The 20,318-nt window shown below is 47.3% G+C and overlaps 1 protein-coding gene across 4 annotated transcripts in view; it reads right to left on the bottom strand.

The window, feature by feature from the left end:
* The window catches only part of asxl1 (ASXL transcriptional regulator 1), a 156,938-nt gene that overhangs the window by 127,401 nt on the left and 9,219 nt on the right, over positions 1 to 20,318 (bottom strand). Inside the window, exons 2-3 of one of the 4 annotated variants that reach the window (XM_072514978.1) lie at positions 7,551 to 7,633; positions 5,135 to 5,137 (exon numbers count right to left, since the gene is read on the bottom strand). The exons of the other annotated variants lie outside the window; for them this stretch is intronic. Of the exons in view, the coding sequence (XP_072371079.1) occupies positions 5,135 to 5,137; positions 7,551 to 7,633 (86 nt within the window). The remainder of the gene's footprint in view (positions 1 to 5,134; positions 5,138 to 7,550; positions 7,634 to 20,318) is intronic. 4 annotated transcript variants of the gene reach the window in all.

Below are 20,318 nucleotides of genomic sequence, written 5' to 3'. Positions count from 1 at the left end.
TGAAATTCGGAAAAATAAAACAGGGAATCGATCAGGGCAACTTCCTGAAGAAATTTTGAGATGTGAATTAGCATATCAGTGAGAAACACAAGTGTTTGCCTATGTGACTAGAGGGAAAAAATGGGAGTAACGAAGAGGTAACTTCAAAGTTGAGAGATAAGGAAATGGACACATATATGCTAAAAGCCGTCTCAAGAGGGTGGATAACATCAATGAGAAAGAATGATAGATCCATAGCACAATGACTGGGGAAAGAGGCACAGACAATTCAGCATATCTGCGTCGACTCACAAACTTCTACAGATGTGCCATAGAGAACATTCTATCCAGCCGGATCACAGCTTGGTATGGCAACTGCTCGGCCCAAGATTGCAAGAAACTGCAGTGTGGTGAACTCAGCCCAACGTATCACAGAAGCTTGCCACCCTACCATTGTTTCTGTCTACACCTCCTGCTGCCTCAGAAAGGCAGACTGCATTGTCAGAGACCCCTCACACCCAGACTTTGCCCTTTTCCAGACCCTTCCATCAGCAGAAGATACAGAAGTCTGAAGACACACGCATTCAGACACAGGAACAGCTTCTTCCCAACAGCTACTAGACTCCTCAACGACTCTCCGTCGGACTGATCTATTCCCTGTAAGAACACTATTCATGAAGCCCTATGCTGTTCTTGCTCATGTATTTGCTTTGTTTGGCCCTTGTTCCACACTGTACCCAATCACTATTTGTCGATGTACTTTGTTGATTATTCTTTTTGTCTACTGTGTACGTACTGTGTGCATTCCCTCGGCCGCAGAAAAATACTTTTCGCTGTACTTCGGTACATTAGACACAGCTCCCATCACAGCCACCGGAAAGGAAGTAGCAGTTTTGCCCTCGCTGAAACTGTAGATGGTTTTCCCAATCATGGCAAATAACTGGTGCGAGGTAACTACTGGCTTTAGCCCCGAGTTATATAATATTGGACATTGGTTAGGATCAAAAGGGGCATCTCATTTCAGGGAACGTAGGTAGTTGGAAACCAAGGGGTAACTTCATGTAATCCTGTGTGTATAGCCATCAGTGTAATTAAGTGTTGTAATATATTATAGTGTATCTTGTGTGTTTTCTTTCTTTTAAGTAAATAAGTATTCTTTATTACTTGTTCACACAATAACTGGACCATTCCTCCCTGGATTACATTTTTCTCACAGTATATTAGATTGAAAATATACACCACTGGGAACAAGTGTTCCAAGTTACCCTTCTGGGTTTTGGGATACTCTTGCATTTAACATCAGAGGGGTTCTTAATACAGACTATATTACAACAAAGACTTCCACAACAAATTCACGGCTTACAGGCAGGATTTCCCAAATTTTTGCACAACCGCCAACTCGCATTTATGTAGTGCCTCTGTGAACATGTCAAGGTGCTTCATAGAGGCGGAAACAGGATGCAGCAGTGAGACTTATTAATAATGACAGTGAAAAAGGTTGGTTTTGATGAGCCTGTGCTTTCTGAAGGGAAGTCTCAAAATAGTATGTTCCCTGTCTTATGTGTTTCTGAGAGTATTTCACATTAAGTCAACATAGGTAATGCAAAACAGTATAATTGTATGGATGCAGAAATGACAGAACTAATAAGAGTTTAAAATTCATGCAAGGAGCTGTGGTAACATGAAAACAACTAACAGGAATGCACAAGAGCAGCAACTTCCATACATTTGTACTGATGGGTTCACCCAAGGCAATTCGATCGCAGTTGTGAACTTGAGAATAAAGACACAACAGATCAGTAACCCATCATTTCCGGGGCAAAATAAAAAAAGCAAAATACAGAATATGAAAAACAACATAGGCACACAAAACATCAAAAATGCAAGAAACAGGAATAGTAGAACATTCAGCTTTTGAACCATTCAAGGGATTAGCTAATTATTTTTTAAACCATTCAAGGGATGGGGGCTTTGCTGTCTCGGCCAGCATTTATTGCCCATCCCCAATTGGCTTTGAGAAGATGACATTGAGCTACCTTCTTGAATCACTGCAGGTCATGTGGTGGAGGTACACCCACAGTGCTGTTAGGAAGGGAGTTCCAGCATTTTAAACAAGCAGTAGTGAAGGAATGGCAATATATTTCCAATTCAGGATGAGGAGTGGCTTGGAAGGGAACTTTCAGATGGTGATGTTCCTTTGTATCTGCGGCCTTTATCCTTCTACAAGGCAGTGGTCATGGGATTTGGATGCTCGAAGGCACCCAAGGAGCCTTGGTGAATTCCTGCAGTGCATCTGGTAGATGCTACACACTGTTGCTACGCCAGTGGAAGGAGTGAATGTCTGTGGATGGGGTGCCAATCAAACAGGCTGCTTTGTCCTGGATAGTGCTGAGCTTCTCGAGTGTTGTTGAACTCATCCAGGCAAGTGAGGAGTATTCCATCACACTTCTAACTTGAAGATTATGGACAGGCTTTGGGAGTCAGGAGGGGAGTTACTCATCACAGGATTCCTAGCCTCTGATCTGCTCTTGCAGCCACAATATTTATATGGCTAGCCCAGTTATGTTTCTGGCCAATGGTAATCTCCAAGATGTTGCTCATGAGGGATTCAGCAATGGTAATGACATTGAATGTCATGGGGCGATGGTTAAGATTCTATCTTGTTGGGATAGTAATTGCCTGGTACAACTATTGCTCTACCTCAATCCTATCTTTCCACATCATCCACATATTTCTTTATTTTCTAAAAATCAATCTGTGCTTGGCATATAGATTAACAAGCGAACAACCACACTCTCAATATGTTCTTGCCTACTGATCTAGGATAGGGGGAACTCTGGAGGATCAAAATCGAGGGATTTACTATCCTCTTAAAGCTGTCTCTTTAAACCCTTGGATGAAAACCATCAGGTCCGGGGAATTTGCCAGCTTTTAGACTGGAGAACTCAATGGGGCTATTTCTTTACTTAATTAATATCCCGAATAACTGACTGCAGTGTATTGAAAGAAATGTTAATGGTAAGCATTTAATGCATCAATAAAAATACTTGGCTTTTTTCTTGATGGGATGAGAAATTAATGAAAAAAGGATAGATGAACTGCAGACTCAGCAATTCAGTGAAGCAATCGGTGTTTTCATAGCTCGCCCATTGCACACACAGACACAACGCAGATCAAACACTACAAGTGGGCTGTTCATCAGATTTGTAAGCAAAGAAAGCAAGGAATTAAAAAGTAGCAAAAGGCACTACTCAAATCTGATCCATTTGCCACTTTGAACTGCTGTTAGCTCACCTGTCTTAAATCTATTATACATTTTGTTTGTCACATTAACTGCAAATCATAAAATACCAAGACAGCATTTTTATTTTTAGGGTGCATTTCTATTACAGTTGAACACTTAGTATGAAGCAGTTTCACCTCATATTTGACGCTGCAGCTAGGCTGCATACACAGCCCAAAATTATTAGGGACCACCAGTCTGACACCGGGGCAAAATGAAGTGAGACTCTTTAAAAGAAGAAAGCATCAACTACTTCGCAGTTAGTCTTCACAGCTTACTACATTCCAAGTTTAACACTGGGGTAAAATGATTTTGGTTTCAAAGCAGCACTAAACTGGGAGTACGCATAGATCATTCAACAAGATGGGCGCGATTCTCCGACCCCCCCACCGGGTCGGAGAATCGCCGGCGGCTGGCGTGAATCCCGCCCCCGCCGTGTCCAGAATTCTCCGCCACCAGAGATTCGGCGGGGGCGGGAATCGCGCCGCGCCAGTGGGCGGGAATCACGCCGGTCGGCGGGCCCACCCCGGCAATTCTCCGGCCCGCAATGGGCCGAAGTCCCGCCGCTGTCAACCCTCACCAGCCGGCGTGGATTAGACCTCCTTTTGAACGGCGGGACAAGGCGGCGCGGGGCGATCTGGCCCCGGGGGGTGCCCCCACGTGGCCTGGCCTGCGATCGGGGCCCACCGATCTGCGGGCGGGCCTGTGCCGTGGGGGCACTCTTTTTCTTCCGCCATGGTCTTCACTATGGCGGAGGAGGAAGAGACCCCCTCCCCTGCGCATGCGCGGCGATGCCGTGAGCGGCCGCTGAAGATCCCACGCATGCGTCGCCCGGCAAAGTCCTTTCGGCGCCGGCTGGCGTGCCGGTGCGGGCCTAGCCCCTCAAGGTGAGGGGTTGGCCCCCAAAGGTGCGGCTCCCATTTTGGCGCCGGGTAGCGGACATCGCGCCGTTTGCGGAGAATCCCACCCCAGATCTGTGGAAATCAAAACCTTATTTTCTTCATTTGAGTTCCTATTCAGGAGGAAGTGGATGAAAAGCAATGTGCTTTCCAATGAAGAATAGGAATTCCTCCTATAAAATACAATACAATAAATTGTCTAACTGTGCTCAAGTGGTTTCACTTAAATGGATTCCATAGCTGTCTGCTTTTGCACCAGACAGAATACATTTTAAATGTGGAAACTTCACAGATTTACAAATAATTTTACAATGCAATGCTTTACTTGATTTGCTCAGTAACTACTATAAACTTCCAAGTGTCCAATATATTTATTTCATACGATAAATTCAATGAATTTCACTTTGGTTAATAAATAACACTACATAAAAAGGGCTTGCCTTTTTAGGGTTAATTTCAAAATAAAGCAGTAGCTTTGTGTCCAGCTGCTCAGTGAAATTATTTTATTTCCAGTGGTGAAAGCATGCAACATTTTATGTAATCCACGGCCAATAAATCTCATGTTTACACAAAGTAAACAAGCCCTTATGAATTGAATGCATCAAATACATGTACACTGTGCACGCCGAAATGCCGCTACAGCAGTTTTTCTAGAATAGGAAGTATTTGCTTTTATGAGGGAGTGTTTGCTTTTGTGAGGGTGTCAGTCAGTACAATACGCTAGCATGATAATGGAATGCATTAAATTGCATCAAGAATGCAATGATTTAAGGGAGCAGCATCACAAATCACTATTATGCAGCAGCAGTTGCTCGAAGGGCGATCACAATCATCCCCTACCAAAACATTCCTATCACTGCAAAGAATTACAAATTACAAAAACATTCCACACAAAAATGTACTCTTGTATTTTGACAGTTAGTTACACAAAATTGTATTTATCTATATATTTTTTGGCTCAATTGGTGCTTACCTTCTACAGCCATTGCGTCAAAAATATGGACATGAAAAAGAAAAAAATACAATTAGTGCTGTACAACATGTATCCCGAAAATAAAACATATGATAGGGAAAATGGTTTTTAATTTAAGAATATTTTATTAAATATAACTTGGAAGTTAAATTGGAATTCATGGAAACAATAAAATCTGTTTAATTAAGAAGCTTGTAAATGAAACTTTTAAAATGATTTTTCTCACATTAATCAACCTTGAAATATTTTGTTTGATTTAATTGGTTTCTAACTTTATTAAAATCTAAAACAGTAAGGTATCAACCAGGAAATTATTGGGTAGAGATACTGAGCGAAGCAGTGCAAAAGGCTCATGGAAAACCACATTTAGGGATTAAAAATTTTCTTTGTTGACTGTCAGGATGAATTTGCAGAAGTCAAACTTAAATCACTAACAACACAGAACACCACTGATGTGTGATTTTCACGCACGAAGCTGTGCAACGCAATCGTCAAAACCTCAATAAAGGAGTTCCAGATTCTCACGTAATTAAATAAAATTTGACTTCCTCACCATAAGCTGGAGGCCATGAGCAGAAGAAATTTCCATTTACCTTACTTGTCTACACAACAAATATCTTTGCAAGTCAGTAACTAATTGTACATGAGCATTTTTAGATATTTGAGGGGCATATGTTAAGCACAATATCAATCCAATATGTGTTTCTTTTTTTTCTTCCTATCCAGATACAAATGAAACACAATTGCTTGCTAAAATTGAAGTGAGTCAGGCAGTAATTGGCTACAGAATATTAATGGCCATTTAAGTTGAGATATAAGGCTGATTATTAACTGGATTTTGATTTCCTCCTTGGAACAAAAATCAAAGATTGACAGGGGGGGGGAAAGAGGATCATTTAAAACTTTTTTTCTTTCTTCCAACTGAATAGATAAGTCTTCAACAACCATTAGAAATCAGAGCATACAGCCGAACAGTTCTAGTTACAGAGAATGCTGAACTTCTACAATTGGGGTTCTAACTTCAACCAAGACTGACATTTGAGCTAAAGCCTGGATGGGTTTTATTAAGTTATTGATATCGTCATTGGATGTAGCCAAATCACAGTTCCAACATCTTCCTCGCTGAGCCTTACATATACTCCTACCTCGACCAAAACCCTAGTGAGCTGAATCCTTGTATCCTTCCCCACACTCCCTCAGTTCCACACAGCCACTACCCATTTTCATTATCGCCACAGGATTACTGCATTGAACATTAAATTATAATTTACAAATCACTCAATGGGCTTTTATCAATCCACTTCTGTTACTGACTCCAGCCTCATGTTGCAGCCTGTATGCCATTTACTTCCAACTCGTGTCCTCCCCTTAGTTTATAATGCCAGCAGTTGAACAGTCTTTTAGCCCTACTCTACAGAATCCTCAAAATGATTTCATCTCTCCTCCCCCTATCAAAAGCAAACTAGAAATCAATCTTTTTAAAACAAACTTACATTCAACTTTTCTTTTACTGCTCAGCATCGACTTCTCTTTGATAATTCACTTTGGGACGTTTAAGAAGTCCCACTTCTTAGAAAAATAATTTATGCAATGCGGTCAAGGGATGTGGGCATCACTACCTAGGTCAGAATTTACTGCCCATCGCTAATTGCCCTCGAGAAAGTGGTGGTGAGTTGCGTTTTTGAACCACTGCCGTCCATGCACGGTAGGTACATCCAAAGTTGTTGGGGACGGTGTTCCAGGATTTTGACCCAGCGACAGTGAAGGATTGGCAATATATTTCCAAGTCAGGATGGTATGTGACTTGGAGGGGAACATCAAGCTGACGGTATTCCCATATATCTGTTGCCCTTGTCCTTCTAGATTGCAGCGGCCATGGATTTGGAAGCTGTCGTCTGAGGAGCCTTGATGAGTTCCTGCAGTGCACCTTGTAGATGGCACACATTGCTGCTACTGTGCGTCAGTGGTGGAGGAGTGAACGTTTATGGATGGGGTGGCAATCAAATAGGCTACTTTGTCCTGGAAGGGGTCGAGCTTCTTCAGCACTGTTGGAGCTGCACTCATCCAAGTAAGTATTCCATCACACTCTTGACCTGTGCCTTGTAGATGCTGAACAGGACAAGGCTTTGTGGCGTCAGTATTTTATTTATTTTTCGATTGGAGAAAATGTACAGAGCTCACTCGGGACATCAGTACCAGTAATGGCCACATGCAAGGAAGACAAGAAACTTTAAAAGTTACATTTTGGGGATTCAAATCTAAAATAAAACCATCCTCAAAAGATTTCCATTTATTACTGTAGGTTACAAGGGGAGATTAGATTAAATAGGACTTTTTCCTGCTTTTCAATTCAGCATTTATATTTTTTTTTAAACCCATCAACATTCTCCTAGCAAAACCATTCACCACAACTGACCTCATTTCTTTGAGTCCTTCAGTCTCTATAACGTGCAGAATCTGTTTGGGGGTCATTGGAGCATCGGAGTAATTTTCCAACACCTGTGGACAGATATGTACTGAAATCCAAGTCAACCATTACCTGACAGCACAAAAAGGTTGAAAAGAAAAAGATCATGTGCAGCAATATACGTGATGCAGGTTCTTTAATCCATAGGATTTTAAAGCGATTACAGTCAGTTTGCAGACTATGGTCACATTAATGTTTATTAAGATACAGTTTATAGGAAGATCCTTTGAAAATTGATACTTTTTGAAAGTTGAAGACAGAATAGAATAAGTCATAGTCCATGAAAATGCAGTGTACTAAAATCTTCTTAGTCATAATAACAATGCCAGATTTTTAAATAGGTCTCCCCCATAGAGATAGAGATAACGGGGCTCAGTTTATCACCTGTCTTTTGATCAAAGCTAAATTCACCACCAGATATACAGAAATATACTTTCACTTCCCCCACCTTGCGATAACAGCAAGATATACAGAACACAGTCTCCGGTAGAACAAGCAGTTCTTCATCCAAATAACCATTTTTCACCTACAAACCAGATTGACAAATGGTGCTAGGCTATTTTCTGAAGGATCCTTATAACTAATCCTGACTATCACATTCACAAACTTTACAGCTGTGGCCACAAGATAATGAGATCCCCTTTCTCGGTCAGGGATGCTGAAACTGTAATTTGTGTACTATCCCAAATTCATGGATACCTGCAAAATAATAATAGCTTATTGTCACACGTAGGCTTCAATGAAGTTACTGTGAAAAACCCCTAGTCACCACATTCCGGCGCCTGTTCAGGGAGGCCGGTACGGGAATTGAACCCGCGCTTGTGGCCTTGTTCTGCATTACAAGCCACCTGTTCAGCTCACTCTGCTAAACCAGCCCCATTTAGAACTGGAACTCCCCGTGTCTGCGTGGGGCTCACCCCCACAACCCAAAGATGTGCAGGGTAGGTGGATTGGCCATGCTAAATTGCCCCTTAATTGGAAAAAAAAAAAGAATTGGATACTTCAGCTTTCTTTTAATGATTTAGAACTGGAAGCTTCCTTGACTGTTTGGGTCTGTACTACACTACGTGACACTTTTACAAGAAAACCAAAGTTTCATTTCGAGAAGTTAAAACAACTTGATGCAACTTCTGCAGATGTGGAAGCATAAACTTATTTTTAATCCTGTTCTAAGAAAAGGTATTTAAAACATTTAGGTCGACTTCCGGTTGCGGCGATGACCAGCTGAGTCGCACATTTCGGCACCTCCCGTTTTAACGGACTTTTAGGCTCTTATCGGGAGCCCCAACGGAAATTTTTCACGGCCAAACTCAGTGTGAGACGATAAAGGAAGGAGTCCCCCCGGGTGTGGATGGAAAGAAGCGATAGTAGTGGCCAGATTGCGGAGGATCCTCTGGAGCAGCGGCAGAAAAGAGAAGGGAGTAGCAAGATGGCGGCTGAGGGAGCCCAGATGGTATGGGGCCCGGAACAGCAGGGGTTCCTCCGGCGATGTGTGGAGGAGCTCAAGAAGGAGGTGCTGGCGCCGATGTTGCTGGCGATTGAGGGATTGAAGGAGACGCAAAAGACCCAGGAGATGGAGCTCCGTGGAGTGAAGGCAAAGGCAGCCGAGAATGAAGACGAGATACAGGGCTTGGTGGTGAAGACGGAGACGCACGAGGCACTACATAAGAGGTGCATAGAAAGGCTGGAAGCCCTGGAAAATAGCTCGAGGAGGAAGAATTTAAGGATTTTGGGTCTTCCCGAAGGGTCAGAGGGAGCGGATGTTGGGGCGTATGTGAGTACGATGCTCCATACTTTAATTGTAGATAAGGCCCCGACGGGCCCCCTGGAAGTGGAGGGAGCATACCGGGTCCTCGTGAGAAGACCGAAGGCAGGGGAAATACCACGAGCAATAGTGGTGAGGTTCCACCGCTACAGAGACAGAGAGATGGTCCTGAGATGGGCTAAGAAGACACGGAGTAGCAGGTGGGAGAACGCGGTGATCCGCGTATATCAAGATTGGAGTTCGGAAGTGGCGAGAAGGAGGGCGAGTTTCAATCGGGGGGGGCGAATTAACCGGGTTGCTGCTGCTGAGGGTAAGGGGGAGCTGATATGGGATGGGATGGTCGGGACGGGAGGGCACCATCTGGGGAACAAACGGGTGCGTGGGACCCGGGTGAGGAGCTGGTTTAAAAAAGGGGATGGCTAGTCAACGATGGGGGGGGGGGGGGGTAGGGTAAAGGGCCCCCCAACCCGGCTGATCACGTGGAACGTGAGAGGGTTGAACGGGTCGATTAAGAGGGCAAGGGTATTTGCGCACCTAAAGAGGCTGAAGGCGGATGTGGTTATGCTTCAAGAGACGCACCGGAAAGTGGCGGATCAGGTCAGATTAAGGAAAGGATGGGTGGGACAGGTTTTCCACTCAGGATTAGATGCGAAAAATAGAGGGGTGGCAATACTGGTGGGGAAACGGGTACTGTTTGAGGCTAAGACCATAGTGGCGGACAGTGGGGGCAGGTACGTGATGGTGAGTGGCAGATTGCAAGGTGAGGCGGTGGTGCTGGTGAAGGTATATGCCCCGAACTGGGATGACGCAGGTTTTATGAAGCGTATGTTGGGGCGCATCCCGGACCTAGAGATGGGAAATTTGGTATTGTGGGGGGGGGACGGGGGGACTTCAACATGGTGCTGGACCCAGGGCTGGACCGGTCCAGATCTAGGACCGGGAGGAGGCCGGCAGCGGCCAAGGTGCTTAAGGGGTTTATGGAGCAGATGGGAGGAGTAGATCCCTGGAGATTTGCTAGACCGAGGAGTAAGGAGTTTTCCTTCTTCTCCCACGTTCATAAAGTATACTCCCGGATAGACTTTTTTGTCCTGGGAAGGGCGCTGATCCCGAAAGTGGCAGGAACGGAATATTCGGCTATAGCCGTTTCAGATCACGCCCCACACTGGGTGGATCTGGATCTAGGAGAGGAGAAGGAGCAGCGCCCACTTTGGAGATTAGACATGGGACTGTTGGCAGATGAGGGGGGTATGTGGAAGGGTGAGGGGATGTATTGAAAGGTACCTAGAGGTCAACGATGATGGAGAGGTCCAGGTGGGAGTAATATGGGAGGCGCTGAAAACGGTGGTTAGGGGGGAGCTGATTTCCATAAGAGCCCACAAGGGGAAAGAAGAGGGTAAAGAAAGGGAGAGACTGATCGGGGAGATTCTGAGGGTGGATAGGCAATATGCGGAGGCCCCGGATGAAGGGTTATACAGGGAAAGACGGAGACTACAGACGGAGTTTGACCTGCTGACCACGGGTAAGGCGGAGACGCAGTGGAGGAAGGCACAGGGAATACAATATGAGTATGGGGAAAAGGCGAGCCGACTGCTGGCCCAACAACTTAGGAAGAGGGGGCCGGCGGACTTCCGGTTGCGGTGATGCCTTGCTAGCAGCACGTTTCGGCGGCTCCAGCTCCGACGGACCTTCGGGCTCTTTTAAGAGCCCCAACGGGAAGTTTTTTGACGACGCAACCCGGTGTGGGGTGAGTGAGAAGGGAGTCCCCCCCCCCAACGAAGGAGGAAAAAACCGGCGGCGGCGGCTGCAGCGCGAGGAATCGTCGACCAAAGGGTCAGAAAGGGAGAAGCACAAGATGGCGGCGGAGAAAGCGCAGGCGACATGGGGGCCTGAGCAGGATGAATTTTTGAGACGGTGCGTGGAACTGCTGAAGAGGGAGGTGCTGACCCCGATGCTACAGGCAATTGAGGGGCTCAAGGAAACACAAAAGACCCAGGAGACAGAGCTCCGCATGGTGGAGCAGAAGGTGACAGATAATGAGGACGAGATCCTGGGCCTGGCGGTTAAGACACAGACGCACGAGGCACTTCATAAAAAGTGTACTGAAAGGATCGAGGCCCTAGAAAACGGAGCGCGAAGGAAGAACCTTCGGATACTGGGTCTCCCTGAGGGTGTGGAAGGAGTGGACTGTGGAGCTTATGCAAGTACGATGCTGAGCTCATTGATGGGTGCTGAGGCCCCTACGGGCCCCTTGGAGGTGGAGTGGGCACATCGGATCCCGGCGAGAAGACCAAAAGCGGGAGAACCACCCTAAAAAGGTGCAGAGTAGCAGATGGGAGAATGCAGTGGTACGGGTGTACCAGGATTGGAGTGCAGAGGTGGCGAGAAGGAGGGCGAGCTTTAACCGAGCCAAAGAGGTGTTGCATAAAAGGAAGGTGAAGTTCGGGATGCTGCAGCCGGCAAGACTATGGGTCACGTGTCAGGAGAGACACCATTATTTCGAGACGGCGGAGGAAGCATGGACCTTTATCAAAGAGGAGAAATTGGATCGGAACTGAGGGACTGATGCCGCAGGAAATGTTATTGTTAATGTTATGGTTGAAATTAATTGAGAAGTAAATTGAGAAGGGGGGAGACATTGGGAAATGTGGGCGCCGGTGAGGGGGGAAAGACAGGACATAGTTGGAGAATGGGGAAGGGGAGGGGGAGGGGAAAGGGAGCTGCGCCATAAGAGGCGGGTCAGGTAAAGGGATGTTCCCGCGCCAGAAAGAATATGGCGGGAAGACAGGCGCAAGGTAGATGGGAGTTCCCCACACGGGGGGGTCGAGGAGTGAGGAGTAGCCGGGGTCAGTTGAAGTCAGCTGACTTACGGAAGTAATATGGGGGGAGCAATCACGCTAGAAAGAGATCTAGCGGGGGGGAGGAGGGGGACAACTGGGTTGCTGCTGCGGAAATCCAAAAGGAAATGGCTAAAGACTGGGTGGACGGAGATGGTATACGACGCTGGGGGAGCGAGTGGGAGCGCGGAGGCGGGATATAGGACTGGCCTAGAGAAGGTAATGGCTAGTCGACACGGGAGGGGGGCAGGTAGCCCCCTAGTGAGGCTGATCACGTGGAACGTGAGAGGCCTGAACGGACCGATAAAAAGGGCCCGAGTGCTTGCGCATTTGAAAGGACTAAGGGCAGACGTGGTTATGCTCCAAGAGACGCACCTAAAGGTGGCGGACCAAGTTAGGTTAAGGAAAGGATGGGTGGGACAGGTGTTCCACTCAGGACTAGACGCAAAGAACAGAGGGGTGGCCATTTTGGTGGGGAAACGGGTAGCATTTGAAGCAAAGAACATCGTAGCAGATAGCGGAGGTAGATATGTAATGGTGAGTGGCAGGCTGGAGGGAAAGGAGGTCGTGTTGGTTAATGTGTATGCCCCAAACTGGGACGATGCGGGATTTATGAGACGGATGCTGGGGCGTATACCGGACCTGGAGGTAGGAAACTTGATTTTAGGAGGGGACTTTAATACTGTGCTGGACCCGGGGCTAGATAGATCCAGCTCAAGGACCGGAAGAAGGCCGGCAGCGGCTAAGGTACTTAAGGGGTTTATGGACCAAATGGGGGGAGTGGATCCATGGCGATTTCTTAGACCTAGGGCTAGGGAGTTCTCCTTCTTCTCCCATGTCCATAAAGTGTACTCCCGGATAGATTTTTTTGTTTTGGGAAGGTCGTTGATCTCTAGGGTGGAAGAAGCTGAGTATTCAGCCATAGCGGTTTCGGACCATGCCCCACATTGGGTGGACCTGGAATTAGGAGAGGAAAGGGAGCAGAGAGCACTCTGGCGATTAGATGTGGGATTGATGGCGGATGAGGGAGTGTGTGCAAGAGTGCGGGGGTGTATTGAGAGATACCTGGAGGTCAATGACGACGGCGAGGTCCCTGTGGGACTGGTATGGGAAGCACTAAAAGCGGTGGTCAGAGGAGAGCTGATCTCCATTGGGGCCCACAAAAGGAAAACAGAGGCCAAGGGAAGGGAAAGATTACTGGGGGGAGATTTTAAGGGTGGATAGGGAATTTGCAGAGACCCCGGAGGAGGGACTGTACAGGGAGAGGAGACGACTCCAGACAGAGTTTGACCTTCTGACCACCAGAAAGGCGGAGGTACTGTGGAGGAAGGCACAGGGGAGGAGATATGAATATGGGGAAAAGGCTAGTCGCCTGTTGGCTCATCAATTGCGAAAGAGGACAGCAGCGAGGGAGATAGGAGGAATTAGAGACGAAAAGGGAGACATGGTGCGAAGAGCAGGAAAGATAAATGAGGTGTTCAAGACCTTCTATGAGGGACTGTATAGGTCTCAACCCCCAGAGGGAGAGGAGGGGATGCGGCAGTTCCTGGACCAATTGAGGTTCCCGAAAGTGGAGGAGCAGGAGGTGGCAGGCCTGGGGGCACCGATTGGGGTGGACGAGGTTATTAAGGGACTGGGAAGCATGCAAGCAGGGAAGGCTCCGGGGCCAGACGGGTTCCCGGTGGAATATTACAGAAAATATGTGGACTTGTTGGCCCCGTTGATGGTGAGGATGTTCAATGAGGCCAGGGAAGGAGGGACTTTACCCCCGACAATGTCGGAGGCGACGATATCGCTAATTTTGAAGAGGGATAAAGATCCGTTGCAGTGCTGGTCCTATAGACCTATTTCATTATTGAACGTGGACGCCAAGTTGTTGGCAAAGGTACTGGCATCGAGGATAGAGGACTGTGTCCCGGGGGTGGTGCACGAAGACCAGACAGGGTTTGTAACAGGGAGACAACTGAATGTTAACGTGCGACAACTATTAGGGGTGATAATGATGCCCCCAGTGGACGGGGAGGCAGAGATAGTGGCGGCAATGGATGCAGAGAAGGCATTTGATAGGGTGGAGAGGGAGTATTTATGGGAAGTGTTAAGGAGGTTTGGGTTCGGGAACGGGTTTATTAGCTGGGTTAAACTTCTTTATGGGCTCCAACGGCAAGTGTAGTTACGGGGCGACAAAGATCGGAGTATTTCCGACTATATAGGGGAACAAGACAGGGATGCCTGCTGTCTCCATTGTTGTTCGCGTTGGCAATTGAACCTCTGGCCATGGCGTTGAGAGACTCCAGGAAATGGAGAGGGGTGATTAGAGAAGGAGAAGAACACCGAGTCTCGTTATACGCAGATGACCTATTGTTATACGTGTCGGACCCAGCGGGGGGGGATGATAGAGGTTATGCGAATGTTGAGGGAGTTCGGGGATTTCTCGGGGTATAGGCTAAACATGGGGTAGAGCGAATTATTTGTGATACATCCAGGGGACCAGAGTAGAGAGATAGAAGGCCTGCCTCTAAGGAAAGTGGAAAGAAACTTCCGATACCTGGGGATTCAGATCGCTAGGAGCTGGGGTACCTTGCACAGACTTAATCTGACACGGCTGGTAGAACAAATGGAGGAGGACTTCAAGAGGTGGGACATGCAGCCTCTGTCGCTGGCAGGCAGGGTGCAAGCAATTAAGATGATGGTCCTCCCGAGGTTCTTATTTGTATTTCAATGTCTCCCTATACTAATCACTAAGACCTTTTTTAATAAAATAGACAGGAGCATCACGAGCTTCGTGTGGGCAGGGAAAGTTCCGAGAGTGAGGAGGGGGTTCCTTCAGCATAGTAGGGACAGAGGAGGATTGGCACTACCGAACTTGGGCGATTACTATTGGGCCGCCAATGTGGCAATGATACGTAAATGGATGATGGAGGGTGAGGGAGCGGCGTGGAAAAGACTGGAGAGAAAGTCCTGTAAAGGGACGAGTTTAGAGGCGCTGGTGACGGCGCCGCTACCGTTCTCACCAAAAAAGTTTACCACAAACCCGGTGGTGGCGGCAACATTGAATATCTGGGGACAGTGGAGGCAACAGAGAGGGGTGCGGGGTGCCCTGATGGGGTCCCCAATTAGGAATAACCATAGGTTCGCCCCAGGAAGAATGGATGGAGGATTTCAGAGCTGGCACCAGTTGGGAATTAGGAGGGCGGGAGATTTATTTATAGATGGGACCTTTGCGAGCTTGGGAGCATTGGAGGAAAAGTATAAGTTGCCCCGGGGAAACTTCTTGAGATATATGCAGGTGAGGGCGTTTACTAGACAACAGGTGAGGGAATTTCCTTTGCTCCCGACACAGGGGATTCAGGACAGAGTGCTTTCAGGGGTGTGGGTCGGAGAGGGCAAGGTGTCAGAGATATACCGAGAGATGAGGGAAGAGGGGGAGGAGTCGGTGGGCGAACTAAAAGGAAAGTGGGAAGAAGAATTAGGGGAGGAGATAGAGAAGGGTATGTGGGCTGATGCCCTAAGCAGGGTAAATTCCTCTTCCTCATGCGCCAGGCTTGGCCTGATTCAATTTAAGATGCTACATAGAGCACACATAACGGGAGCAAGATTCTTTGGAGTGGAGGAAAAAGGTGGGAGGTGTGGCGGGAGCCCGGCAAACCACGCACATATGTTTTGGGCGTGCCCGGTACTGGAAGGGTATTGGAAGGGAGTGACGGGAGTGATTTCGAAGGTGGTGAAGGCCCGGGTCAAACCAGGCTGGGGGTTAGCTCTATTTGGAGTTGCGGATGAGCCGGGAGTGCAGGAGGCGAAAGAGGCCGACGTTGTGGCCTTTGCGTCCCTAGAAGCCCGGCGTAGGATCCTACTCATGTGGAAGGAGGCGAAACCCCCCGGACTGGAGGCCTGGGTAAATGATATGGCGGGGTTCATTAAACTGGAGCAGATAAAGTTTGCCCTGAGAGGATCGGCTCAAGGGTTCACCAGGCGGTGGCAGCCATTTCTCGACTACCTAGGGGAACGTTAGAGGGAAGACAGATGATCAGCAGCAGCAACCCAGAGGGGGGGGGGTTTAGTTTAGTTTATGTCAAGAGATTATGGGGTTTAGGTATTTGTGTATTGTTAAAAAAAAAAATCTTTACTGTTACGTTTGCTTTGTAAGAGGGAAAAAATTGTTGTTTGGAAAAAAATTTCAATAAAATATATTTTTTTTTTTTAAAAAGGAAGAGGGGGTGGCGAGAGAGATCGGAGGAATTAGGGACGGGGAGGGAAGGATGGAACAGAGGGCGGAGAGGGTGAACGGGGTGTTTAAGTCATTCTATGAGAGGCTGTATAAGTCCCAACCCCCGGAGGGGAAAGAGGGAATGATGCACATCTTGGACCAGTTGGAGTTCCCGAGGGTTGAGGAGCAGGAGGTGACAGGTCTGGGAGCGCAGATTGAGGTGGAGGAGGTGGTAAAAGGAATCAGGAACTGCAGGCAGGAAAGGCCCCGGGACCAGATGGGTTCCCGGTGGAATTTTACAGGAAATATGTGGACCTACTGGCCCCACTCCTGGCGAGAACCTTCAATGAGGCTAAGGAAAGGGGGACACTACCCCCGACGATGTCGGAGGCGACGATATCGTTGATCCTGAAACGAGACAAAGACCCACTGCAGTGCGGGTCATACAGGCCCATCTCCCTCCTAAATGTAGATGCCAAGCTACTGGCCAAGGTGATGGCGACTAGGATAGAGGACTGTGTCCCAGGGGTGGTACATGACGACCAGACAGGGTTTGTTAAAGGGAGGCAATTGAATGCCAACATACGAAGGTTGCTGGGGGTAATGATGATGCCCCCATCGGAGGGGGAGGCGGAGATAGTGGTGGCGATGGATGCAGAGAAGGCATTCGATAGAGTGGAGTGGGACTACCTGTGGGAGGTACTGAAGAGATTTGGATTTGGAGAGGGGTTCATCAGATGGGTTCAGCTCCTGTACGGGGCCCCGGTGGCAAGCGTGGTTACAAACAGGCAACAATCCGACTATTTCCGATTACATAGGGGCACAATACAGGGGTGTCCCTTGTCCACGTTACTGTTTGCGTTGGCAATCGAGCCATTGGCCATAGCGCTGAGGGGCTCTAGGAAGTGGAGAGGGGTGCTTAGAGGAGGAGAGGAACATTGGGTGTCATTATATGCAGATGATCTGCTGCTATATGTGGCGGACCCAGTGGAGGGGATGCCTGAGATAATGCAGACACTCAGGGAGTTTGGAGAGTTCTCGGGATACAAATTGAACATGGGAAAGAGTGAACTATTTGTGATGCACCCCGGGGAACAGGGCAGGGAATAGACGATCTGCCGCTGAGGAGAGTAGCAAGGGACTTTCAATATCTAGGGATCCAGGTGGCTAGGAACTGGGGAACCTTGCATAAACTTAACTTGACACGACAGGTAGAGCAGATGGAGGAGGACTTTAAAAGATGGGACATGGTGCCCCTTTCATTGGCGGGTAGGGTACAGGCGGTCAAAATGGTGGTCCTCCCGAGGTTTCTTTTCGTGTTTCAGTGCCTCCCCATACTGACTACAAAGGCCTTCTTCAAGAAAGTGGATAGGAGTATTATGAGCTTTGTGTGGGCTGGAAAGACCCCAAGGGTAAAGAGGGGGTTCCTGCAGCGTAGGAGGGACAGAGGGGCACTGGCACTGCCGAGCCTGAGTGATTACTATTGGGCCGCCAACGTGTCTATATGTAAGTGGATGAGGGAAGCAGAAGGAGCGGCGTGGAAAAGGCTGGAGATGGCGTCCTGTAGGGGAACAAGTTTAAAAGCACTGGCGATGGCACCGTTACCGTTTTCCCCAAAACTATACACCACAAACCCAGTGGTGGTGGCGACTTTGAAGATTTGGGGGCAGTGGAGACGACATAGGGGGGTGACGGGTGCCTCGGTGTGGTCCCCGATAAGGAACAACCACAGGTTCGTCCCGGGAAGGATAGATGGGGATTCCAATATTGGCAACGAGCAGGAATTGTGAAATTGAAGGACTTGTTCTTGGACGGGACGTTCGCGAGTCTGGGAGCACTGGTAGAAAAATACGAGTTGCCACCTGGGAATGCCTTCCGATATATGCAAGTGAGGGCATTTGCAAGGTAACAGGTGAGGGAATTTCCGCAGCTCCCGGCGCAGGGGATCCAGGACAGAGTGATCTCGGGGGCATGGGTCGGTGATGGTAAAGTGTCCGATATATACAGGGAAATGAGAGACGAGGGGGAGACGATGGTAGAGGAGCTAAAGGGTAAATGGGAGGAGGAGCTGGGGGAAGAGATTGAGGAGGGGCTGTGGGCAGATGCCCTAAGTAGGGTAAATTCCTCATCCTCATGTGCCAGGCTCAGCCTGATCCAATTCAAGGTCCTACACAGGGCGCGTATGACGGGAGCAAGGCTGAGTAGATTTTTTGGAGTGAAGGATAGGTGCGGGAGGTGCGCGGGAAGCCCGGCGAACCACACCCACATGTTTTGCAAGAGTGATCTCAAAGGTGGTGGGGGTCCGGGTTGAACCAAGCTGGGGGTTGGCTATATTTGGGGTTGCAGAAGAGCCGGGAGTGCAGGAGGCGAGAGAGGCCGATGTTTTGGCCTTTGCGTCCCTAGTAGCCCGGCGAAGGATTCTACTTATGTGGAAAGAAGCTAAACCCCCGGGCGTGGAGGCCTGGATAAACGACATGGCAGGGTTTATAAAATTGGAGCGAATATAGTACGCACTAAGAGGTTCGGCTCAGGGGTTCACCAGGCGGTGGCAACCGTTCCTTGACTATCTCGCAGAGCGATAAGGGAAAACAGGAAAGACAGCAGCAGCAACCCGGGGGGGGGGGGGGGGGGTACATGTGGGTCCTTGGGGTTTTTTTGGTTCTTTTCCATGCTAGTTGTTTATAATTATATTTATTTTTTCAATGTTACTATTTCTTTTTCTGTACTCGTTAGTTAATATATTGTTTAAATAACGGTCAATGTACATTTTGTTACAAAGTTGTAAAAATGGAAAATTATTTTTGATCGAAAAACTTTCATAAAATATATTTTTTTTAAACCATTTAGGTCAGGACTTTCCAAAGTAGAGACATTTACTGCCAAAACTTTAGCATGTTGATTTCCGAAACATCAAGAGCCTGGCTATTCCCAGATATCTAGCTGAAGTTTTGATAAAGTAAATGCTCGATACCAAAATATTTCGCCATTATCTTGAACCCAGAACCCAAGTTTGGTGTTACAGAAAACAATACTGCAAAGAGCATGGGGTTTAACAATTCACAAGCACTATAAATCATTCCAACAGCAGTAACATTGAACGAACATGATTAAATTCTACGTGCATACTGTTTAGCCTGGTTGATGTATATATGTATCACAGTGACTGAAGATGTGTCGAACAAATATGCAGGGACTGAAATGACAGATTGTCAGTTTTCTTTATAAAGCTGGTAATATTGGTTAAGACTTCTGGATGTTACTAGTGAAACTGTCAGGAAAAGACTTGAGGGTTTGACAGTTCTTGGCGCTGTTGTGGAAACTGTAAAGTTATTCAGAATCTTGAGGGCTTCATCCTACCATTTTTGTAATCCAAACGCTGCATGCAAAATGCTTGGGTTCTGCTGAAAGGTCTCCACTTAAATGTTAATCTGTCATCTCTCTTCAGATTAACCTGTTTTGTATATCCAGCATCTCCCTTTTTTCTAAAAAAAACTTTTACTTTATATTATTTCAGAATATATATTTGCAACTGTGCTACAAGACCACTATTGGAAAACATCCAGTCCCAGATATACCACAACATAAATAACCCTAACTGAATGCAGTCATAAGTAGCATTTAATGTAAAGTACAGTGTGTTCATGATGCGAACTGTGCAGTCAGGGGAGGCCCCAAATGCAAGTGAGGTATTTTCCCCACAGGAATAAGGGGAAAAAATATGTGCAATGTCACCCACTTGTTTGAAGACAGAAACAAAATGCATCACAAACGACATGGACTAAATTGAGCAGATCTGTTAAGAATCCAATCTTAAAGCAGGTTGAAAGGGTTAATTATCTTTCCTGGTTTGCAATCTCCTCAGTTGTACAACTAGACAGTCTACATTTCATTAGCACTATTGTAAAGAAGCATCA

This window comes from Scyliorhinus torazame, chromosome 8, assembly GCF_047496885.1.
Source record: "Scyliorhinus torazame isolate Kashiwa2021f chromosome 8, sScyTor2.1, whole genome shotgun sequence".
Taxonomy (NCBI): domain Eukaryota; kingdom Metazoa; phylum Chordata; class Chondrichthyes; order Carcharhiniformes; family Scyliorhinidae; genus Scyliorhinus; species Scyliorhinus torazame.
This window is presented reverse-complemented; position numbering and strand designations above follow the sequence as displayed.